This window comes from Lynx rufus, unplaced genomic scaffold (assembly GCF_022079265.1).
Source record: "Lynx rufus isolate CCGP_SWC_20201006 ecotype Redwood Valley unplaced genomic scaffold, mLynRuf1.p SCAF_3, whole genome shotgun sequence".
NCBI lineage: Eukaryota > Metazoa > Chordata > Mammalia > Carnivora > Felidae > Lynx > Lynx rufus.
Window position 1 is genome coordinate 74,541,601 of NW_025814845.1, and position 26,799 is coordinate 74,568,399.

Genomic DNA, 26,799 nt, shown 5'->3' on the forward strand with positions numbered 1-26,799 from the left:
TGGAGTATAACAGTTTGTTTTGGTTTATCTTATTTTATTTAATTAGGAAGGGAAAATGATTAAAAGGAGAAAAGAATCACTGTTTTCCTAAAGCTATGACATATGCATTTAAGTTTTATATAATAGATGATAATTTGACTTTTGTTTTGTATTTGTTATCATTTTATAGACAATGTCCTCTGTTCATCACACTCTCTGTAGGATTCTTTTAAGACCATGATTTTAAAGTTACAAAATTCCTCATGGTGCTTCAATAACATTTTAGGACTCTTAGGAATACGTGGCTAACTTAACTGCATATTCTAGTCTACATTTCCCCAAAAGTACTAATCCCATAGGATTTATAGTAGGAAAAATGGTTTCCATGACCAAATTAATTTGGAAGATGCTACATCCCAAATATCTTCTCCTGGAATTTCATAAAGACTATTAATTAAAATGGAGGAGTTGGTATTTATTGAGAGTTTGCCATTGTTACATTGAATCTTAATTATGATTTTATTATGTAGGCACTAGCATTAACTCTAGTAACAAATGAGGAAACTGAGGCTTATGGGGTTGGTAAGTTGCTCAAAGTCACATTGGAAGCAAATGGAGGCATTGACTCTTTTACTTTAGAGCTCATGCTCGTAAGTCTGAAGCCATATGTCCCAACATATTAATAAATAAAAACAATATTACATCTTAATAAGAATTTTATGTCAATTATATTTCAATATGGATATGAACCTGCTTAAAGCTTTGAGGAGTCATACGGTAATGACATCTATTTAATTTGGTCAACCTAGCATTTCTAAATCTACCTGCTATAGAACACTTACAAATTTTAGCAGAAGTAGCATCCCACGGAATACAGTTCCAGAAATACTGATATAAGCTATAACATTGCTAGAGATGAGGAGCCAGGAGGGGAGTAGCTCTTTAATATTTCTCTGGTACCTTGTTCCAGCATAGCTGTTGGTGTCCTTCCCCAGGCATGTTTCCACCTGACAATTCAGAATAGACAGGAATAGAAAGTAAACACCTGATATTTTTGCTGTTGCAGATGCACAGAGCATTGGAACCCTTTGCATAAATGTGTAATATTTAGTACATCCTGCAAAAGGAACAAGTTTAATTTAGTTAAGCCACAAGGTTGAGTGAAAAACAGCATGCTGCTGTTATTGTTTAGTCAATTAAATTGTCCTCTGTGCTCTGAAGAACCGTTCCACATTTATAACCAGTGAGAAACACGCTCTGGCAATTTCTTTGCTTCCGATTGTCTTATATTTAGCACATCTAAAGATCTGAGGACAAATGATGGAAGACATGGTGATAAATTGTCAGGCTTTTCTAAAGATTCAGAAGTTCTAAAGTTCCTGCCAGTGACAGATGGTCTGTCCTTACTCATCGCTTGTCTTCCTGACAGGGCTTGATTTTTTCCCCCTTTTTTGCTCAATTCCCTTAAAGTAAGCTCAGCTTCCTGGGAGACAGGGTAATCTCATTTGTTATAACTATGTTACCTTGCATCAGTATGGAAACAACTCTCTATGTAAACAGGCGCCATGCACCTTTACATTATTAACACATGTATTAACACATAACGTACGTGTATAGTGATAAGAGAGCAGCATGGGGTAAGGAGAGAAGAAACAGTTTACAAAGGAAAATCCATACTTCCTTTCTGTTATTTTGATAACCAAACATACAGGAGTTTCCATTGGATAGTTTTTTTCTTGCTGACTTGCCCAAGCATAATGCTGATTCCATAGCCCAAGCATAATGTGATCTTTTCAGGAGTGTTTATCACTTATCACTATATATCACTATATATATATGTATATATGTGTATATATATGTATATGTGTGTATGTATATGTATATATGTACATGTACAAATACATATGTATATGTATATATGTACATGTACAAATACATATGTATATATACATATATGTATGAATATATGTATATGTATGTATATGTGTACATATGTGTATATATGTATATGTGTGTGAGTGTGTGTATTATTTTTAGGATATTCAGTATTTCATAGCAATCTATTCTTTTTTGGAATTTTGGATAAAAAATACAATTAGTGTTTACTAACTTGCTAGACACTTGTGAGAATCCACAGAATGAGAACACATAACTATAACAATGATGTACTCAGTTATAAAATAGATTCCCAGTGAAAAAAGAAAAAAAAATCAATCAATTTCTTAATCCCTTTCATTGGTTTCAATATGTTTACTGCCACAAAAGGAAATGAGATACTTAGGTAAGGAAAATGGGGAAAGAAAACAATTTTCACTATTTGAGTTCTAACATAACTGTGGAAATAAATAAAAAGGCTTAAAAAATCCTAAAGTATCTTACTTCTTAATCCTATATCCAGAAGTAATTCAATTCTTCAAGTTAATAATGACACTAGTCTGATACAGTATAACTTGAACTGAAGTGTATCAAGTGGAAAGGGATTAATACTACTAAAAAAATAGAAAAATTATCAGATGAATTGATTTGGGATTTACAGTAGTTAGTTGGCATCTGTTATATACACCAATAGCTGAGAGTTTCTTTTTTATTTAAATATGTCTCTTCTAAGAATGTTCATTATATGTTAGCTCAGTGTGATAATATGTGAAAAGCATAAACAACATTCCCACTCCTTTCTATGTTTTATTTTAACTCTATTGTATTTTACCTTTCACACACACACACACACACACACACACACACACACATTATATACAATTGTAGGTATAGTAGTAGATTTTGTGTATATATACACAAACACACACTGTATACTAGTATAGTTATAGTAGTAGATCTTATTTTATCTGTTTATATACCTATTCTAGTCATATAAGTAAAAGAACTCAAAGCCTACCAGGTTTTCAAAGTCTAGGCTACTAAACTGCCTGTCCTCTTTTTATCCCTTCCATTACAGATATCAGTTAGCTTTTTAATCAGTGGCTTTTTCACATTGCTTACTTTTAGTAACATTCAGTCATTAAAAAAATGAGAGAACTCTTGCCAATTCCTTATTTATCCATGAAGATGTTAACCTAAACCTAAGAAAAGTATGTTTCTCCTTTAGTGGCCCTTAACTCAGATAATGAGTGAAAGCATTAACATTTTGTGTACAATGTAGCAATAAAAAAGTTTCAAAGTTTCTTTATAAAATGGTGCCACAGTGATACTTAGATTTTAGCTGTGTATATATGTATATTTTGGTATGTAATGAAAGGGATGAGACATTTCTACCCTTGTATTCTTAAGAATCTTTCTGGTATTATTTGTTTTCCTTCCCCAAAGAAAACTGGGCTCATAAAAAAAAAAAAAGTCCTGAACATTCAACATTTATGAAAAGGTCAACAAATATTGCATGGTTTTCAAATATTATATGCCTTTATAAAATCACAGAATTTAAAATTACTCTAATGAGCTATTTATTAAAGTTTATTAAGGTTAGAAAAAGGTACATAGCTAAGATTAACAAAAATGCATTGCATTTAGATAAATAGGCTAAATTACTCTAACAAGTAGACCCAAAGTGTGATGTTTCAAGAGGCTTATTTCGGGGTTAGCACAATACCACATTAAGTAGTAGTGGAGGAGTATGGTCTGCTCCATGAACGCAAGTTATCGTAGTAAATGATTTCTTTCTTTATCTGCAGTAATGTGCTAATAATCTTTCTTCTTGTTTCCAATTTATACTGTGGAATGTCTGATGTATTCATGCTCATGAGTGAAATTTAAAGACAAGAGTGAAAGAAGATTATCTCCCTGCTGATCCTAAGCAAGGGAAGGTGGTATAGTGAATAGAATCATGGCCTTAGATGACATATTTGCTTTTCTCCTTTACTGAAACACAAGACTGAGCCTGTACCTCTACATGTTTCATGCTTTGCCTGAAAGCTATTTCAGGTCAGAGTGTGGAAATGAGTAAATTTTATGGTCTAGACAAATTATCAGTGAGTTACCATCGTAATCCTTACCCTCTCCCTCTTTCACAAAATGCTGTTGTATGAGACAACTTTTCACTTAAAAAGGTCTACAAGTTAATGCAGAATTCTTATAACCCAAATGTTGCTTAATCTACCCAAGCTGAGTCATCTCTTCATTCTACTACTGACATTGCTTCAATAGTACTTTCAGTCTACATTGTGGCTTTCATTTCTTTTCTTTTTTTTTTTTCTGATTTCTTGCTGTTTCCAAATTTTAGTTATTCTTTTTTTTAGTCATGGATTTTTTTTAAAAAAATGCATTTCTATCTTATCCAGAGAACTACTTTTCTTGTATCAGTCTCTGGTTTGTATTTCTCTAAATTCTTATGGAGTTCTTGCTTACTTTCTAACATTTTTTTTATTGCTAATAAATTAATGATGGTTTGTCTAAGATGGTAAAGAAATATAATCATAAAATTAGAGATAGATGTTGTCATTATTGCTATAAAGTGATTTCTTAGTAAAACCGAAAACTGCAGTCACATTTTCCACATTGTTTCACATGTCAATTGAAAATATATGTATTTCAAAATATGATAATCATGATATAACTTAAAAATAAATACTATATCTTCACTTCTATGATAATGTATCATCTATATAGTCCAGTAAAGTCATAGGGACTGATGTGACACATATGGAAATAGTACAAAATTTATACTAAAATTAAAAGAGAAAACGAAGATTCTGAGAATAACTGTATCCTTTCCGAAAACATTGAATCATACAGGAAATATATTTCCAATTGTTTCTTCGTGATTCACTGCAACTTTCAACAGTCATTTCTCAGTTGGTCCAAGAACGAGGAAAAAACAATCACCATATTATAACAATTTCTTGGTAGTTTTTAGAAGCCATCTTTGCTTAAAACCCAATCTTGGGGGGCACCTGGGTGAGTCAGTCGGTTAAGTGCCCAGCTTTGGCTTAGGTCATGATCTCACAACTCCTGAGTTCGAGCCCTGTATCAGGCTCTGTGCTGACAGCTTAGAGCCTGGAGCCTGCTTTGGATTCAGTGTCTCCCTCTCTCTCTGCCCCTTCCTCTGCTCGTGTTCTGTCTCTCAAAAGTAAATAAACATTTAAAAAATTTTTAAAAATAACCTTTGGGTATTATTGCTGAAAATATCAGCAATATCTCTTACAAAACAGCCTCACCTATTATATGCCTGTATGCCCCATGGCATGAATCGTAACAACATGCCTTAAAATATGTATAAAATCGGATAGAGTGGAAACAGTTATGAAAGCTACCTCTACTATACACACCCCATCCCCCCACACACATACCCACACACACACTCTAGCTATGTGTTTACTTTTTTAGTCCAAGCCAAGCTTGGACTTACTTTTTAGTCCAGCTTACTTTTTTAGTCCAAGCCAAGGACCATTTAGAATCAATTAATCCAAAGTTTGTCAGCCAAGATTTCTACCTATATATTGTTTGCTTTTCCATTTACATAAAGTTTGTTTGTTATTACCCAGCTAAAAACTACTGAAGTTACCCACCCATAACTTAATGCTAATATAATGTTTATTGCTTTTAGTTTTTACATTCAGGTAATTTTACAATTGAATCTCCTTAGGGAACACAGCACAAAGTTTTTCAGAACATGGAGCAGTTTACTTTAAGAAAATGGCAAACATATACACAGGGAAATAGAAAAAGATAAGAATGTTAAGTTAGAGCCAGATTGTGGAGGGTTATGTACTTAGATAGAAAGCCATAAAAGCTGATTTGGAAGAGGAAATGTGATCTGAACTACACTCGCAGTTAAATCACTGTATAGCATTATTTATTTTTTTTCTAGGCTTTTGATGAATTGATTTTCAAACTTAATTAGCAAGTCTACAGTGCTAATAGTACATGTTGAACACAAATGCTTCTATAATGTTTTGCTAAGTTTTCCATCTTTAATTAACAACAAAGACCTTTGTAATATATAATATTTTTGTTTTGTTTTGTTTGCCATTTGCAAAGTATGTTCAGTTGGTTTGGTTTGGTTTTCACTGTTAATGCTGACTGATAGCTGGTTTGTTTTCTATTCTAGGTTGTGGAGACTAATTTGGTTGCTTTTGACTGTCACTGGATCATTATAAATGAGGTAACACCAACTGAACCTTATTGTCAACTCTGGGTCCTGTTTTCATGTATTTAGTCACAGCATTTCCTATGGCCTTGGAGTTCTAAGAGGAAACAGAACACAAAGTAAACTTTCAGCTTCCTGAGTGGATGCTAACTAAAAATAGAGTAAGGAGTTTTCAAAAAATTATAAATGGTTTTGAATGAATAAAATAAATGGAGATCATCTTCCCACTGAGTATCTTTTAGTCTTTTCCATTGGCATACACTGCTTGCTTTGGGAAATCATCTTTATAAAAAGTACAGTTCTTTGTGAACAAACTGAATTCCTCCCAGTGGAGTGCCTGTGCTCCATTTATATTTTAATGTTGTTTCTAGAACTTTTATATCCTACCCCCCTCACACGAGGATTAAATAGTTCAGCAGATGAATATGAATAAATAAAAATAGATATTTTTCTTTTCACAATGAAATACGATTTTAAAATCCATCAAGTTGTCAAGTTCCTCATGAAAGCTTATTGATTTTTGTAAAGACAATACATAAGATTAAAAATATATTATAACATGAGAACTCTGTGAGATAGATTGTTCCATTGGCACCTGCCAATCAGAAATGGAAAGGACAATGAACAAATCAGTCATGGACAAATAATGAGATCACATGAATTTTCCCCAAAAAGACCTAGTATTCATATATCTATTGCTCATGAAAAAAAAGAATGTTTTATTTGTTAGCTGTGTTACTATGGATATATAATATAATCATCCTGTGTCTGTTTTTTTCATTTGTACAGAAAGTTCAATCACATTTACTTTATAAGTTCATTATTAAAATCAAGTGAGATACTACCTAATACTCTTAACATACTGCTGACAACCGACATTTACTAAAAGATACTACAAAAATGATTATAGCACATTAAAGTTCACAGATCACTTTCTCACATGTTAATTTATTGAATAATAAACATTATTCTATGAAACACTGAGAGAATGAAGTTCATAGAGTGTAATTGATTTTACGCAGAAAAATAAAAATCTAGATTTTTCAATAAAAGTCATAGATTTTTCAAGTTGTGTCTCCTATACATTGGTAGAATCTTAGTTCTGTTCTTTTTTTTGAGCTATAATTAACATATTACATCATATTAGTTTCAGGTCTATCTATAACACAAGGATTATATAGATATATACACACCTTGTATATATGCATATATATATTGTATATTATATATATATACACACACATTGTGTATATGTGTGTGTATATATATATATGTATATATATGTATGATCATCACAGTAAGTCTAGTTACCACCTATAAACATACAAAGTTACAGTTTTTTTTCTTGTGACAAAATCTTTTAAGATACACTCTCTTAGCAGCTTTCAAATATGCAATACAGTATTACTGATTATAGTCACTATGCTGTACATTATATCCCCATGATTTATTTATTTATTTTATAACTAGAAGTTTGTATCTCTTAATCCCCTTCACCCATTTTCCCTATCCTAATCCCCCTCTCCTCTGGCAACCATCAAAAGTGATTGTATCTATTAGTTTTGTTTTGTTTGCTCATTTATTTTATTTTTAAGATTCACAGGTAAGTGAGATCATATATTATTTGTCTTTCTCTGTCTGACTTATTTCACCTATACCCTTAAAGTTTATCCATGTTGTTGTGAATGGCAAGACTTCATTCTCTTTTAAAGCTGAGTATTTTCCATAGTGTGTGTGTGTGTGTGTGTGTGTGTGTGTGTGTGTGTTTAACATATATATGTATCTCACATCTTCTTTATCCATTTATCTATTGATGAACACTTAGGTTGCTTCTATACTCTGGCTACTGTAAATAATGTTGCAATGAACATAAAGGTGTTTATGCCTTTTTGAATTAGTATCTTTGTTTTCTTTGGATAAATACCCAGAAATGGAATTGCTGGATCATATGTTTTGTTTTGTTTTCAATTTTTTGAGGAAACACCATACTGTTTTCCATAGTGGCTGTACAATATACATTCCTACCAACACTGCACAAAATTTCCCTTTTCTCAGCATCCTCCCCAACACTTACTATTTCTTATATTTTTTTTATAATAGCCATCTAACAGATGTGAGTTGATATCTCATTGTGATTTTGATTTGCATTTCACTGATGATTAGTGATACTGAGCATCTTTTCATGTGTTTGTTGGCTATATGTATGTCTTCTTTGGAAAAAAAATGTTTACTCGGGTCCTCTGCCCATTCTTAGATTTTAGGTTTTTTGATATTGAGATGTATGAGTTCTTATATATTTTGGATCTTTACTCTCCTCCCATTCAAAAGGTTTCTCTTTCATTTTGTTGATGGTTTCCTTCACAGTGCAGAAGTTTTTGTTTGTTTGTCTTCTTTTTGTTTTTGTTTTTAGTTTGAAGTAGTCCTAACGTTTATTTTTTGGTTTTGTTGCCCTAGGCTTTGGAGTCATATCCAAAAAATCATGGCCAAGACTTAGGTCTAGAAGCTCACCACCTTTTTTCTTTTTTAAAGGAGCTTTATGGTTTCAGGTCATAGATTCAAATCTTTCATCCATTTAACTCTTGTGCATGGTATAAGAAGTCTTATTTCATTCTTTTTGTGGCTGTCCAGTTTTCCCAACACCATTTATTATAGACTGTCTTTCCTATTGTATATGCTTGGCTCTTTTGTTCTAAATTAATTGACTGACCATATATGTGTGGGTTTTCTTTCTGGGCTATATATTGTGTTTCACTGATCTATGTGTCTTTTTAATGCTAGTACCATACTATTTTGATTATTATAGTTTCATAATATAGTTTGAAATCAGAAAGCATAATGCGTCCCTGTTTGTTCTTTCTCAAGATTTCTTTGACTATTCAGAATCCTTTGTGGTTCCATAAACATTTTAGGATTATTTCTTCTTTTTCTGTGAAAAATGCAATTGAAATTTTATGGATATTGCAAGGAATCGTAGATTGCCTTGGGTAATGTGGTTATTTTAACAATATTAATTAATCCAGTCCATTAGCATGAAATAAATTTTCATTTAGTTGTTTCTTCTTCAATTTATGTCATCAATGTCTTATAGTTTGCAGTATACAGGTCTTTCACTTCCTCAGTTAAACTTGTTCCTATATGTTTTATTCTTTTTGCACGGTTGTGGAATTGTTTTCTTAATTTCCCCTTTTAGTTTTGCTGTATCCTATAGATTTTGGTATGTTACATTTCCCTTTTCATTTGTATCAACATATTTTTTTTTAATTTCTCGTTTGATTTCTTTGTCAACCATTGGTCATTCAGTAGCATATTGTTTAATTTCTATATATTTGTGAATTTTCTTATAATTAATTTCTAGTTTCCTACCACTATGGTAGAACAGATGCTTGGTATAATTCCAATCTTCTTAAATTCTTTATGACTTATTTTGGGACTAACATATGATCTATCTTTTTTTTTAAATTTTTTTTTTTCAACGTTTATTTATTTTTGGGACAGAGAGACACAGAGCATGAACGGGGGAGGGGCAGAGAGAGAGGGAGACATAGAATCGGAAACAGGCTCCAGGCTCTGAGCCATCAGCCCAGAGCCTGACGCGGGGCTCGAACTCACGGACCGTGAGATCGTGACCTGGCTGAAGTCGGACGCTTAACTGACTGCGCCACCCAGGCGCCCCACATATGATCTATCTTGGAGAATGTTCTATGGTCCACTTGAGAAGGATGTATATTCTGCTGCTTTTTGATGGAATGTTCATGGAATGTTCTGTATATATTTGTTCTGTATATATAAACCATCTGGTTTAATGTGTCATTTAAGGCCAATGTTTTCTTGTTGATTTTCTGTCTGGATGTTCTGTCCATTGATGTAAGTGGGGTGTTAAGAGTTTCTATTATTATTGTATTGCTCTCATTTTTTTTTCCTTTAGCTCTGTTAACATTTATTGCGTCTATTTATATAATTTTATGTTGGGCATATAAATATTTACAAACGTTATATATTCTTGTTGTATTCGCCAATTTATTGTTAGGTAATTCCCATCCTTGTCATTATTACAATCTTGTTTTAAGGTCTATTTTGTCTCATAAAAATAGTTACCTAGCTTTCTTTCGATTTCCATTTTCATGGGACATCTTTTTCTATACCTTAACTTTCAGTCTGTGTGTGTCCTTACATCTGAGGTGAGCCTCTACTAGGCAATACAGAGATGGAACTTATTTTTATTTTACCCATTCAGTCAATCTATGTCTTTTGATTGGGAAATTTAGTTCATTTACATTTAAAGTAATTACTGATAAGTGTGTGCTTATTGCCATTTTGTTTGTTGTTTTCTAGTTGTTTTGTAATTCCTCTCTATACCCTTATTATTTTGCTGTCTTCCCTTGTGATTTGATGACTTTCTTTAGTATTATGTTTAGATTCCTCTCTCATTATATTTTGTGTATCTACTCTAGGTTTTAGCATTGTGATTACCATGAGGCTCATATATAACTGCCTATAAGAAACAGTCTACTTTCAGTTGATAGCAGGTTGAGTTTGAACACATTCTTCTTCTTTTTTTAATATTAGAGAGAAAGAGAGAGCATGAACAGGGAGAAGGCAGAGGGAGCGAGATCCTAAGCAGCTCCATGCTCAGCACAGAACCCAATGTGGGGCTTGATCCCACAACCCTGAGATCATGACCTGAGCCAAAATCAAGAGTCTGACACAGAACCAACTCAGCCACCCAGGCACCCTGAGTTTGAACACATTCTAAAGCTACATTTTTACTCCCCCACTGTGTTTTATGTTTTTCATGTTACATTTTCATCTTTTTATCTTGTGTATCCCTTAACTATTATAGTTACAAGTTTTTGAACTACTTCTTTAAAAATTAATGTTTATTTATTATTTATTTTGAGAGAGAGAGTGGATGCATGAGTGGGGCAGGGGCAGAGAGAGGGAGAGAGAGAATCCCAAGCAGGCTCTGCACTGTCATTATAGAGCCCAAAGCAGGGCTCAATCATACAAACCACAAAATCATGACCTGAGCCAAAATCAAAAGTTGGACACTTCACTGACTGAGCTCCCCAGGTGCCCCTAAGCTAGTTTTGTTTTTTAACCTTCATACTAGCTTTATAAGTGATTAATCCAATAGCTTTACTACATACTTACCCTTATCAGTGAGTCTTGTAGTTTTATATGTTTTATGATTACAAATTAGTGCCCTTCCTTTCCTGCTTAAAAAATTGCCTTTAAACATTTCTCGTAAGGGTAGTTTAGTGGTAATGAACTTCATAGCTTTTGCTTTTCTAGAAAACTCTTTCTCTCTCCCTAAATTCTGAATGATGGTTTTATCAGATAGAATGTTTTTGGTTGTGAGTTTTTTTTTCCTTTTAGCACTTTGAATATGCCATGCCACTCCCTCTGGCTTACAAAATTTCTGCTGAAAAATATGCTGATAGCCTTATGGGGATTCCCTTATATGTAACAAGTTATGTTTCTCTTACTGCCTTTTAATATTCTCTTCTTTAAGTTCTGAAATTTTAATGATACTATATCTTGGTGTGGCTGTCTTTGGGTTCCTCTTATTTGGACCTCTCTGGACAATTGGAACTGGATGTCTGTTTCCTTTCCCAGGTTAGGGAAGTTTGTATCCATTATTTCTTCAAATAAGTTTTTTTGTTCCTTTCTTACTCTGTTCTCCTTCTGGGACTTGTATAATGAAAATTCTGTTCTGTTTGATGTTGTTTTATTGGTCATTTAAGCTATCTTTGGTTTTTAATTCATTTTATTTTTACTGCTCTGATTGGGTAAGTTCCACTGCCTTGTCTTCAAGATAACTTATTCTTTCTTCTGCTTCATCTAATCTGATATTGAACCCTTCTAGTGTGTTCTTCAGTTCAATTATTGCATTCTTCAGCTCTATGACTACTGTTTGGTATTTTCTTATACTTTCTCTCTTTGAAGTTTCAACTGTTTTCATCCACTTTCTTTTGAGTTTGGTGAGCATCTTCATGACTATTTGAACTCTTTATCAGGTAAATTACATATCTCTGTTTCATTAAGGTTTTTTCTTGGGTTTCATGGTATTCTTTTGTTTGGAACATATTCCTTTGTTTCCTCATTTTGTGTGACTATGGTTGTTACTATGTATTAGGCAAAACAGCTTCCTTTAACAGTCTTGATTGAGTGTCCTTGTGTAGAAGATAAACCTTCATTCAATCCTGTCCTAGCACTTGGTTGTCTCTGAAACCTCTGTGACTGTCTAAGCATCCTGATTTATTCTTGATCAGTCCTAGTTGTTGAGGATATGCCAAGCCCAGCCAATGTTCCAATGACTGAGGTATCTCAGTCAGCATCTAGATTCAGGCTGTTTGGAAACCAGATTAGCAGTCACCAGTTTTTAAAGTATGCAAATATATGCAATCCTGTAAGGCCACAGTTATAAACCCTGCTGGCTTCCAGACCAGTCCATCTAGAGGTGCTCCTTTACTGACAGTTGTAAAAATTGGGGTTTCAGAGAAGTGTATAAGCTCCTTTCTTAAAGGTACTGGAAAGCTGTAGTAAGACCAAGGGAGAGCACAAAGACCGCATCCTCCAGCCTATGTTCTCTACCTTTGTAGCCTCTAGGTATGTGGCAATCCTGAAGCCTGCCCCTCAGTTTGAAGTTCTAGGGCAAGTAAATAGGTTTTCTTCACAGGAAGCTGTGGGTGTTTCAGTCTGCTTTCTGTGCTGTGCCCTGGGAATGGTAGCTTGCCAAGAATTATCTCTCTGATTGTTTCAATCCCATGGGGCCCAGAAATGAGAGTTCCCTTGGACACAGGAGCCAGATGCTCAAGGGATGTCTCATATGGATGTGTGTTTGCTGGCTTTATCAGGGGCATGGAGTAGTGTGGAGCTAGGTCATGCCTGCCAGCTTTAGGGGACCACTAGAGGGTGCAGGAGTGGGACAAACCTGCCAGCGCTAGCAAGGTGGAGTGACAGCACCAAAATGGTACCCACCAGCACCTGTATCCCCAGAGAGAAGCCAACAGGCTCTGCCTCTCTGACAGGTGCATTAAGATTAGCAAATGAATCTCTTTCATATATATTCTAGGTGGGTTTCAAACTGCTGCTTTTGGATTGGGTCCTGAGATAAATGCCTCTGTGTGCAAGCCCTTTAAAAATAGAATCTCGGTTCCCTCCAGCCCTTTGGGTCTCCTAGATGTAAGCCCCATTGATTTTCAAAGCCAGACACTTTGAGGGCTCATCTCTCCAGCGTAGGTCCCAAGGTTTGGGATGCCTGGGGTGGGGCATAAACTCCTTATTTTTCAGGGAGAAGCTCTGTGATATCCTGCTCAATTGTGTGTCACCATGCTGGGAGTGGGGTGTTTTGGCAAGACCACATGTCTGCCTCCCCTCCTTGATATGGCCCATTTATTTTTTATTGTATAGGAACTGATCAGCTAATTTCCAGTACTTTTTCAGAAGACATTGTCCCATATGTAGCTGTTGATTTAGTGTGTCCAAGTGAGAGGGTGAATTTAGGATATTCCTCTACCACCTATTTACTTATTTTTTAACTTATTTAAGCTTAATTGATACACGATGTTACAATAGTTTCAGGTGTATGATATAGTGATTCAAAAAGTTGATACATCATGCTGTGCTCACCACAAGTTTAGCTACCATCTGTCACCATACAACACTATTAAAGTATCATTGGCTGTATTTCTTATGATATACCTTTTATTCCCTTGACTTATTCCATAACTGGAGGTCTGTACCTCGCTCTCCCCTTCACCTATTTTGCCCATCCTCTCAACTTCCTCCCTTCTGGCAACCATCAGTTTGTTGTCTATATTCATAGGTTTGATCCTGCCTTTTGTTTGTTTGTTCATTTGTGGGGTTTTTGTTTGTGCTTTTTTTTTTTCGATTCCACATATGAGTGAAATCATACAGTCTTTCTCAGTATGACATATTTCACTTAGCATAATACCTTCAACATTCATCCATGTTGTTGCAAATGGCACAATCCCATTCTTTTTTATGGCTGTGTAATATTCTGTGTGTGTGTGTGTGTGTGTGTGTGTGTGTGTGTGTATCCATTTGTCTGCCAAGAGATACTCAGGTTGCTTCTGTGTCTTGTCTATGCCACCATCTTGAACTTTCTCTGATGGTTCTTTTTAATTCAGAGTAAAGACACTGGAAATGTCTTCCCTGGTTGAAGCCTGCCAAACTTCAGGGCTACATGATTTGTCACTGTGTTTTTCATGTCAAATGAAGACATATTTATATGAGATCCCCACAGGTATTATACATGTGAGATCTGCTTTCTAATGATGTTTTTATATTTTCCAGTTTTCTAATACCTCTCAATTTTCTATCTAGAATGACTAAAAATCAGGATAGAGGGAAGGGCAAAAGAAATCTTAGTAAACTTGCAGGATAACTTTTCAAATTAGATGTTTTCATTTGTATTTTTGAGTATGTAATTTATGGATCTAGTAAATAAAACAGTTTGCCAAATATTACACAGTGATTAAGTGGTGATATTGGGTTCTAAATAGTTTTTTTTCCAGTCTAAACCTTTGGTTGTTTTTTTTTTCTTTTTCTCTTTGATAATTCTCCTTATAGATTTTTTTTTTAATTTCTGCTACTTCAATTTTAATCTTATGGAAACTATCCCACTAATTTTTGTCTTTAGGTTAATTATTTTCTAGGTTACTATTTTTTTTTGAAATAAAGAATCCTCTTAATTTTTGTTTTTATCTCACACCCAACTTCTCATGGGGAAGAGACCACATAGAGTTCCTGGTATAAAACAAGTTGGGGTCACTTTACATGTTTGTATCAATAGAGCTAGCTAAGAAAAAAAGCAACTTATTGTGTCCTTGTAAATGGGCATTAAATGAAAATGCCCATCCCCTTCTATTCTTTGATAATATTGCATAGGGGACCCCTGAATTATTTTTTTTTCATATTCAATTTGACTTCTGACAACAACCTGAATCTTAAAAGTATGAACACTTATAGAGCTCTTGGAACACCACTGGTCATCTGTCTATCACTTATGTATCTATTTGTACTGTGGAAGAAGTCACTCCTTCATATTATGTAGGGGAAGTCTCAGTAGGCCAGCATATACTTCATTGATGGTAAATATTATAGAAATAATAACACTTTATATTTTAGTGTATATTTCATACACATGAGACTTTTATTTTACAATTAAATTTTCTTTGATAAAATATGAGAAGGACAATGCTATGTTTAAACGGATGTTCAATAATTTGGCACAGTATTTTGCAAATAAAACATCCACACTAAGTGATCTAACCAGCAAATAACTCAATAAATATTAGAAGTATAGAAAATGATAATTCTTTTTTCATCCTTTACACTTGGATTTTCTACTGTAAGCTGTCATAACTATTTATAACTTCACCTTTGTCATTACTGAAGCACTTGTGTCCTTTTTACATACAGCTCTTCTTACTAGTCCTTGAGCAGAGGTGTCATTTTTGGGGCATGTCAATACCACTGAGCTTCTGAAAAATCTGATGTTCACAGCCCACAATTTATATTTGTTATTGTTTTTATGTAAACTAGGTTCATACTCAAGAGATCAAGCATATTTTCTGTATTTTCATTTCTAACAAAAACCATTATCCATGTATCTACTGTCAATTTTTTTTTCAATTGATTCCATTCTGTTACCTCATTTTCTCTGAAAAATGCCTTAGGAAACTTTATTCTCACTACCTTTACTTCATTTGTGAGTTGCTCATACAAATTTATAATGAATGAGTCAAATTTATTCTAGTTTCCATGAAAGAAGAAACATGGATTTCTCAAATTTGCTAGGAAGTTAAACTGTAAAAGTAACAACCACCCCCCCACACACACCCACAAAATCTAACAATATGCAAATGCTCATTTGAACATGGAAGACATGAATTTGTCTAGTTTGGTTTGTATAGCTACTATTTTGTTGCTAATTTAAAATGGGTTGCAAACATTTATTTAATCTATTGCACCAATAGCTTTTAAGAGAGGCACTATAAATCAAAGTTGGCTTTGTGCATCTTGATACAAATTGATGTACAGACTTGAAAACAATATTTTTTTCCTTTGCATTAAGAGTGCTATAATAATAAGGGGCTGTGCTAGCTCATATGGTGTAATCAATCATATGTTAGTAGTTGGTAATGATATTTATCTTCTCCCTGCAATCAGTGAATCCAACTGAGAACAGCCTTTCCGTATAAGTATTGCCATCCCCTCAGGGTCCTGAAACAGATGGCCTGGCACTTTATTTAAGTTTTACAAAAGTTATAAATTCTGATAGAAAGATATACACTGTTTAGAGATGCAAGAAGGATAATACTATAAACACCATCTCTTCTCTGATAATACTGAACCTGAGTTCTCATTGAAATAGTTTAATTGCTGCAACTGAGTATTGCAGTTTAGAAGTTGTTGTTGTTGTTATCGTTGTTGAGATTTAAAAATCCTATATATGTAAAGGATGTTGTTCATTTTTCCCAGTTTAGGGATTAATTGAACTGCTCACTACCAATCTCTCAAGCAGAAAGTTGCCATTATGCTGCACTTCCTTCTGGTGTATAGCCTTCAATTGGTTTTGTTTCATATTTCAGCATTATGTTTGTGTAATTATTTCACATTAATGTTAAACTTTGTGGAAGCATCAAAGGATCACCTTCGCGAAAGCATGAAGAATATAAACATTAGCAAAAACAACAACAAAAAGCATAATCTTTTCAAATGTGCTACATAGTACACTGCTTGATAACAACTAAAATCTTTTAGTTTATGTGGTTTATTTGTTAAACTATTTAGTTTAGTTTAGTTGGTTTATTTGGTCGTATTGAGGTTATTAAAGCATTCCAGTTTCTACACTTAAAAGTTCAGTAATCTATCAATAGATTCAGAATCTATCAATCTATCTATCACCAATTGTTTGGTGAAGTCTTGCCATTCATTCATTTATTCATTCTTTTTTTTTTTTAAGTTTATTTCTTTTGAGAGAGAAAGATAGCATGCAGGCAGGGGAGGGGCAAAGAGAGAGGGAGAGAGAGAATGCCAAGCAGGCTCCATGATGAAAGCTCAGGGCTGGAACCCATGAATTATGAGATGATGACCTGAGCTAAAATCAAGAGTCAGGCACTTAACCGACTGAGCCACCCAGATGCGTCTATTCATTCATTTTTAAATTTATCAACGTTTAGTGAATACCTATTATGAACCAGAAGCTTTGTTAATGTTAAGAGATTTTTTAAAATGGGGAAAAAAGAGGGTCCCTTCTCTGAGACAGTTTAATAGTATAGATTGGCATCTGATCTAATGATTTTGAGTCTTCCTTTCTCTGGAATTCATTAATTTAAACCCACGTTGATACACTAAAGATTTGGGAGTGATCCAATTCTCCTAAAAGATTTGTTCTGGGAAATGGCTGTTTCTGGATGGAGTTGTATCCCCAACAAGTATTTTAGCATTTCCTCTTTCTTCTCTCTTATGGTTTACTCTGTATTAAACTATCACAACAAAGTGAATAAGAATATTTTCTTGAATATATTGACTTGAATCTCAGCAATTTTTTTATTATCTAAGTACATTATTTTGGGGGTAAAAAAAAGACTATATGCTTTGCTCCTAAAGAAGTACAGACAGAATTTAAGTACAACAAAACATATGTTTAAATTTTATTGCAATATTAATTCTTATTTCATAAATATACTCATATAAGGAATACAAAAAGGACAAAAATTTTATTTTTCAGCCTCTTTAAATTTTTTTAAAACTCAGAACATATCTGTATATCTTTATAGAGAATTAGTATAATTTGGAGGCCCTGGAGGCTTGGGAGAGTGAGTATTTGAAATGGTTCTTCACGTGGTTCCTTTTTAAAATATGGAGGCTTAAACATTTTTTTAAGTTCAGAGTATTAGAACAATGTACATTCTAACAGATTATACAATAGTCCATATTTTAATATGGAAGTTTACTTATGAATTTTTTCATTTAAAAGGATCTCTTAATAGATTTTCATTTGACTTTCAGTGTTTACATAGCATTGCCTCTGTCACTCTTGAAATGCACCTTTTGAAATGTAGAAGTAAAGTTCTGTAAATATAAAATAGCTGCCTAATCAAGTTTTCATATCACTATCAAACTAGTTTTCAGATCAGGTGTCAAAACTAAAACTGCAAGTGAATTTTTTGAGACAAACTGTCTGTTACCTTCATTCAGAATGGCAGATTCTTTCCTCCCAGAAAATTACTTCCTTTTCCCTTCCCCAAATAATAATAGGCAAAATATATTCAACTTAAATTGACATTTCCTCAGATATAGTTTAGTCGCTTAGACTCCTGATAACTTCAGCTTTCAAAACCTGTAAAAGGTAATCATCTCTTTTTGTGGGCTAGAAAATAGTCCTCTTAAAGACTTTGGCTCATGATAGATTACTCTATTATTCCTTATAGAATCATCAGGCTGTTAAATACTAGAATAATATATCTTTATAGTTTTAATTCCTATCATTCATGAATATTAATCTAAATAATTCCCGTAAGGAGATATGGATTGTATAATTACTTTAGAGAGTGTCTTTGGTGACATTCATACCATGAATAAAGAATATTTTGAATGAAGACTTTGGAATTTCTCTGGTTCTTTATCTATAAAGTAAGAATAATAGTATCTGAACCAGAATGTAGTTTTTAGCAGAAAATGAGACAACACATAATGTACTTAGTATTTTGTCAAATATATAGTAGAGAGTTAATGTATGTTTTTATACTAATGTGCTCATGGTTGGAGCAGGTAGAAATGGTGCTGTTTGACAACATGTTGAGAAGTCTTAGTATTACTAAAAGAAAAAAAGACCACATATATATGAAAACTTAGCTATTAATCTGAGAAAAGTGATAGAACCTCTTACTGTCTTTTAAATGAAAATTCCTGTCTGTGCGACATGGAATTAAAAAAATTGTAAAGAGGGGCGCCTGGGTGGCTCAGTCGGTTAAGCATCCGACTTCGGCTCAGGTCATGATCTCACAGTCTGTGGGTTCGAGCCCTGCATCAGCCTCTGTGCTGACAGCTCAGAGCCTGGAGCCTGCTTCGGATTCTGTGTCTCCCTCTCTCTCTGCCCCTCCCCTGCTCATGCTCTGTCTCTCTCTGTCACAAAAATAAATAAAAAAATTAAAAAAAAATTTAATAAAAAAAATGTAAAGATACTCAATAGCAATATTAATTAATTTGAAAAGACCTCTGGTTAAACTTCAGGCTTCAAATAGAGTTGATAAGACACTGCTTAATTCCGCTTTGTGAGTGGATGATAGATAATTAAAAGGTGACCTGCCTTTTGTCAGATAGTGTTCCTGATGGCTGGTGAAATTACACAAACTAAAGGATAAAAGATGGCATTTTAAATGAGAAAAAAACATTTTTCATGGTACATTAAGGATTCGTTGACCAGAAATCCATGATATTATACTGGATACAGCTGATGGCAGGTTTGTTTTATTTTCAGAAAATCTGTATTTTGTAAAGTTGAGAAAATAAGAAATGAGTTTTAAAGCTCTAATGTAGGCTTTAGGAATAATATGTAATTAATCTAGAAAGGAAAAGAAGACAACTTATACCTGTAAATAAATAGTCCATTTCTTTTTCATTACTCTGTAATGATTCTTTGAATCACAACCGAAATTCTCACTGCAGTCCAAAATTTATCTAATGTCAAATCTTTTATTTCTTTTACCATAAGAATCTACTGAAACCAATAATATGTTAATTGCAAAGGCTTCATTGGTTTGAAATGTTCCGAATGGACACTGTGAAGAACAAACTGCTTTAGTAAAGACTGCCTTCAAACTAAAATTTATTCTGATCACTTGTAGTCTGACTAATTCCAGTTAGAACAGATGTTAAGTTGTAAAAATATTATTTCATTTTTATTGCTTCTACATCCATGATTGAGCCAAGCCTTAAAATTTAAGTCTGGAGTTAGGAAGTGGGGGGAGAAGGAAGTAGAAAAATATGTTCTTTGAGTTTGGCAAATACTCATATGCAAAATAACATCAATTTGGAAAAAGAACACTGGGTATTTTTTTTTTTTCATTTACCTATCCTGGTTCACATTGTATTAATACAAAATGTTTCATCTTTTGGAACACTTTGTTTAATCTGTTCTTTACCAAGAGAAATGTATGAGTTAATACCAGTAGTTCTAAGAAATAATTAGGAACATCGTTTTTAAAATGTGTCTTACTTTCTCTACTTGCTTTATTTAAAAGCTCCATTTTTCATTGCTAAGAACAATATATATTATGCTTACATTGCAACTCTCTTCTGGGTACTCAAAGTACCTTGAAATCCACTTAATTTATGACCTTTTTCAATGTTTAGACAAATATTTTTCTAAAGTGTTCAATATAATACAAAATTCCTAAATAAAGTGCATTTAATCAATTGCTCCATTTAGAATTACTTAGGCATTAATGATATAATTTAACATACAAACAACACCTACAAATGAGTTGATCATTTTAATGAACATGTATTGTTTTTATTTGGATGTGTACTAAGCACTAGCAAATGCATTACAGTAATGAATTTCTTAGCATTTACAGATAACAACTCTTTAATAGTTTTGTGTTTCTGTTTATTATTTATTATAGCATTTCTAATCCTTCCATTTTTTTATCTTATAGGAAATAAATGATGTGGATGTTCAGGAACTTGTAAGAAGGTCAATTGGAAGGTTAACAATCATTCGGCAGACATTTCCAGTCCCCCAGAATATAAGTCAGCGATGTTTCCGTGGCAACCATCGAATATCTTCAACATTGTGTGATCCAAAGGATCCATTTGCTCAGAATATGGAGGTATATTCTAAGTGCTACAGTATTTCTCTCAAGGTGCTTTGTTGGCCAATTGTAGAGAGAGCTCTTTGAGTTGTTTTAGATTTAGAATTATACATGTTTCCATTTTCTGAGCTATTCTCTTCCTCTGGAAATTTTCTAAGTCTGATACAGGAGTCCTAAGAATTTGTGTCTTTGATCTTTTTGACGTCATTGTAGCAAAATATATACTTGTTAAAAAAAATTAAATACATAAAAGTTATTTCCTTCCCAGCAAGTAGATCCATAGCATTTACTGTGTTGGAATTTGTGATTGATATTCCTTAATGCCAGATGGCAAATTATTATGCTAATAAATTTGCTTGTTTTTTTTCTGTATAACAAGGACATAGAAATATATTTTTAAAGATTACTCTCTAGTTTAAAGACATTCGCCAAAAAACTATTTAGAAATGCAAAAGATACTATAGTGCTATATATTCCTATCCAAACCAGAAAGGATATGGCTGAAACCTTTGCTCTTCAGAATACAACAAAGAATTTGAAGGTAAATAAATAAAATCTCTGAGCAGCAAAATAGAGAACATCAGGTGCCTGCAGTTTACTCATAAGGATGTCCTTTAACTACTCACCTAGAATCCATTTTCTTTTTCTTAAGGAAAATGCTATCAGATTTTGTTTCATTTAGTTTTATTTCCTTTGCACTGGAAATTTTAATATGTCAATTTGAACAGAGTGTTAAAAAAAAAAAAAGCAGACACATCAATAGTAGGAAGCCATAAGGAGTACTTTCTAGCAAGGCAAGAGACAAGAAAAATAAATCAATCAGATCTACTAATTCAAATATCCTATCAATGTAGACTTGCCTTATAAAAACAACTCTGTGTCCTAAAACAGTTCCTAAGGATATATATAATTGTAGTATACTGCTAGAGTAGTAGTATTTAAATAGTAATTCTGAGATAACAAAAATTAAAATATTGGTCAATTTCAGAAGTTGGAAGAATATATGTTTTAGAAAATTATTCCTTCACAACGTTTACTATAGCAAGTGTTTTAGTGCTTAGAGATACTCAGTTTGAACAGTTTAGAAATATAACCCTATGAGAACTAATTCATCCCCAGTAATACTAGATAAATCACGTGATTTTGTAAAAATGACCCATTCTTTTAAAAAGCATCTCCACGCTTTTTCTATCTTTAGTCACCTGTGGATTTTTTTAGATGAATTACTATTGATCCAATCACTTCTTCATACTTCCAGTCAACCTAAGGAGCAGCTACATTTCCCAGGTAGCTAGCTCCAGGAGCATTGCCCACAGAACTTTATGTTCCCAACTAGGCTTTAGGCTTTTGTAGAATAGGTCTCCCCCAGGACCTGGTATCATAAAATCCCATAAAGTACACATCTATCTTTATTTCCTCCATCATGCCTACCACACTGCTTTGCTTCTTCTTGAATATTTGTGCATTTGAATGTAGTTAAGGAGAAGACAATGGTTAAACTAAGCCACTCTAGAGCCTAAACAAGACCTGTTTAAATTTTAATGCCAGTCTTACAAACATGCTTATAATGACCAATCTTTTCATATTAATTGGTCATGAGTATGATTGATATGAAAACGATAGAATTCTAAATGGAGAAAAATGTAGAATTTTGCTTAAGAAAAATTTGAAATATTAAAGGCTATCTCGTCAAAGGAAATGGCAGGAAATGTACAAATTGGAAAAGTAGAAAGTAGCTACACAGTATGTTTTTCCAAATTTTTATTCAAATTCTAGTTGGTTAACATACAGTATAATATTGGTCTCAGGAGAATTTAGCAATTCATAACTTACACGTAACACCCAGTGCTCATCATAACAAGTGCCCTTCTTAATACCCATCCCCCCACCCCCATCCCACTGCCCACTTCTAGCCCATCCCCCACCCACTTCCCTCCATCAACACTCAATTTGTTCTCTCTTGTGAAGCGTCTCTTATGGTTGTTTCCCTCCCTCTCTCTCTTCCACCCTTTCCATATGTGTATGTTTTGTTTCTTAAATTCCACATATTAGTGAAATAACATGGTATTTGTCTTTCCCTGACTTACTTCACTTAGCATAGTACACTCTAGGTCCTTCCATGTCATTGCAAATGGCAAGATTTCATTCTTTTTGATGGCTGAATAGTATTCTATTGAATATATATACACCAAATCTTCTTTATCCATTCATCAGCCAATGGACACTCAGGCTCTATCAATAGTTTGGCTATTGTTGATAATGCTGCTATAAACATCAGGGTAGTGTACCCCTTTGAATCAGCATTTTTGTTTCTTTTGAATGAATACATAGTAGCACGATTATTGGGTCATAGGATATTTCTATTTTTAACTTTTTGAGGAAATTCCATGCTGTCTTCCAGAGTGGCTGCATCATTTTGCATTCCCACCAATGGACGGACTACATAGTATTGTAAAGCACATTCACCTAAAAGCACAATCCTTCTGATTCTGTTAATGAGTTTCTTGAAATCAGGGAGCAAATATTTTATTTGTTTATTTATTTATTTATTCATCTTCATATCCCCCAGACCTAATGATAAATTAAGGATGTACAGGAAGCACCACACCTCTTATCCCCACCTTCGTCTTACTCCCTTCAAACCCACAGATGGAAGAAAATAAGAAAATTACTTTTTCTTTGAGGATTTACTACATAGTAATTTCCCTATTATATGTAATAAATTTTGACAGAATAGTTAATGTATAAAAGAAAAATTGACAGAATCTTTTATGTGTGAAGATTTATATAATTAAGTATCTAAATCTAAATGTATCTAAATGTAGGGCTGTTGAATTTAAGATGTTCCACTAAAAGCAGAGCATTTGATATAGAGGCTTACCTTGGGGAAAATTTTATCTTACTGAAGTTAAAGAAAAACAACAAGATAGTATGCATTAAAAATTTGGGAGTACAGGTTTCCTTTGGAGAAGTAACCCTCTCAACTTGGAGCTCATAAAAAAATGCAGGTAAATATGTCCACAGACAGACCTTTATCTTATCAGCTGGGTACTATTAACAGTAGTAAAATAAAGGTATGAAAATATGACTGAAGAGAGCTCTAAAAATAGAGACCCAACCGTAAAATGGAAACCCGAGCTATAAGATCACAATAATCATTACAACAGGGAAGAAGAGGGCACAGTGGGCCTGTGTAGAGATCTTTGGGCTGTTACTTAATTTAATGTACATAGAAAGAAAAGGTTTAGAAGGAACAAAAAACAAGTTTCCCAAATCTTTAAATTAGTGCCAGAAAGACTAAAATCCAGGATGAGTTGAAGTTGCAAAATAAATGTTAAAGGAAACTTTTAGCTCTTTATAAACAAAGGTTTTAGCAATATATGAAGCAAGAAGAAAGTGAGTCATTTACTGCTTGGTGAAACTAATGTTAGCTTGGTTGCTAATGGAGAGAAAATAGAAAAGTCAGTGTTTTTTGTTTGTTTGTTTGTTTGTTTGCTTCTGTCATCTCCATCTAAGAAAAATAGTCTTCAAATTGGAAAAGTTAGAATAATTTTTTTTTAATTAAACCACTTTTTAAAGAGCAGGGATTTGGATATGGTAAGAGTATACCTTACTGCTTTAAAATGAAGCTTAAATAATAATTGTTAAGAATAGTAAATAAAGTGTAGATACGATCACAATATTATAATTTAGAAATACTAGAGAAATACCTCAGAAGAAGACCCCAGTACGTGAAATTGGTATATCGTTCCACATTTCAAAAGGAAGGAAAAAAGATTCTGACAGAGTGTAGTATATTAAAGGTTGATGAATTATTTAGATAAACTGTAGAATGTATTATTAAGTATATCATTTGGGGTCCTTCATATGTGACCATAGGACTCTCTTAAGAACAAGCACTGGCAAGTCAAATCCTGTTTACTAATTATTTATGTTGAGAGAATTTTATAAATCTACTTATTGTATGTTGATTTTTATGTTGTGTTTGACATTTTTTAAGGAAAATTTATAGGAAAGCACAAAATCTTATAGGGAAGCATTAAAAAGTCTAGATAGATTGATGTCACTCAAAGATTTTCAATAAAGGACTAAGAACAGAAGATAGTAGTAAACACTGTTTTCAGATTTTTTTTTCAAAAGGAAATTTTAAAAATTCAAAATATAGACAGTCTCATTATTATCTTTAAAAGGATAAACTCATAACTTATGAGTTTATTTAAAAGTAATTTTTCAAATAGTTTACTAGTTATTTTTCTTACTCTCCAAATCTTTGAGCAAATTTGATATGCCTACAACATGGCTCAGATATATTTTGTAGCTTTGAGCACTTCTAATATCCATACTTTATTTTACTTCAATTTAGGAACTATGGAACTAGAAGAACATTCAACCACAGTGATAAACATTCTACTCTTGAAGTATGAGGAACTCTCTATGGTCATCCAAAAATACTGTTCTTGTACTTATATTTTCAAATGTTTACCATTACTCAAATAAAAATGAATAAAGTGTGCCTATCAGATTTGCAAATGGCATAAAGCTGGGAGAGAAACCTTATTCTGGGCTGTATGATCAAGATCCAAATTATTAATACTCCCCAAATAATAAACGTAAAAGTTGAAATTTCAAAGAGATAAAGTATAGGCTCAAAGTCATTACCCTAAGTCTAGTTGGGTGAGACCTGGTTTGACAGCTGTTTAAGGTTATTGAGATGAAGGCCAATTTTGTTTGAACATAGCGCAAGTCTCATTTGCTCTACACCATTTCAGTGTAATCTTGGTCTCCATGTCAGAGCATTTTGCTATGATCAAGAGACATAACCTTATACTATTCTGTTCTAGTCAGATTGTATCTGCAATAACGTGTTGTTTATAAGTTCTAAACTCTGAACAGGAACATAAAAAAAAAGAAAGAGAAGGAAAGAAGAAAAATGCTGAGATGATGAACAGCCTAGAAATTATACAAGATAATGAACAATTGAAGGAAAGAGAATGTTTCAGGGCAAGTGATGGATGTTATCAAATATCAGAAGGTTGTCAGATAGAGAAGGTGGGTGCTGGTGCTCAGTTAAGTTGGAAAACACATGTAGTGAGAGTGAGAGGGAAATAATTGGTCAGCTGGTGGAAAAATGGAGTTTAAGATGTTAGAGAAGGTATGTGTTTGTGTCCAGTGATAGTCATTTGTGTTAGATGTAGCCAGAGTAGATGTCAAATTCATCTCTGTAGAAATTGCAGTGACTTTTTTTTTAATGCTGGGCAAAAATTTGGAATCACTGTGAAAGAGGAGTCAAAGACCTCATGAATACAGAGTGGCCAAGAGACGGGTAGGTGATAACAGAAAGGGACTCTAAAGTATAGTATAGGAAAGAGCATGAACCTCAAAACAGAACAGGTGCTTTCCTGAGATAGAAGTAATGGAAGGGGTAATTGAAAGCTCACAAAATGTCACTACCTCCTTTCGATCCCACAGTTTGGAAGGTGGGCAAATGAATAGAGGCAGTTTTTGTTGAAAACACCAGTCATATATATCAAATGCAAAGCACTCGTCTTTAGGAACAGCGTGGATGCTCAAGGCACATGCCTCAAAGCTCACAGAAGACACTGTGCCACCACAGTGTCAAGATTCGGATGGAACCCAAGTTGTCAGGTTTCTCACATCTTGACTTCTGTCAAACATGCCTGATGTTAAACCTGCCTTTCTTTTCTTCATCTTCTTTTGTTTGACAACTATTTATCAGAATGTGTGCTAGCCGCTAAGAAACAAAAGTACAAAGGGGGAAAATTTGTACATGATGAGCCCCTATCCAGAAGGAGCTCATGTTCTAGTGGGAAAACCAGATTAAGAAATCTTAGAATTATGATATGTTCTAGTACA

The 26,799-nt window shown here is 33.5% G+C and overlaps 1 protein-coding gene across 2 annotated transcripts in view; it reads left to right on the forward strand.

Moving 5' to 3' along the window:
• Positions 1-26,799, forward strand: part of GRID2 (glutamate ionotropic receptor delta type subunit 2) — a 1,453,175-nt gene that overhangs the window by 869,321 nt on the left and 557,055 nt on the right. For both annotated transcript variants that reach the window (XM_047091724.1, XM_047091725.1), the window contains 2 exons: positions 6,038-6,091; positions 20,770-20,943. In XM_047091724.1, coding sequence (XP_046947680.1) covers positions 6,038-6,091; positions 20,770-20,943 — 228 coding nt within the window. The remainder of the gene's footprint in view (positions 1-6,037; positions 6,092-20,769; positions 20,944-26,799) is intronic.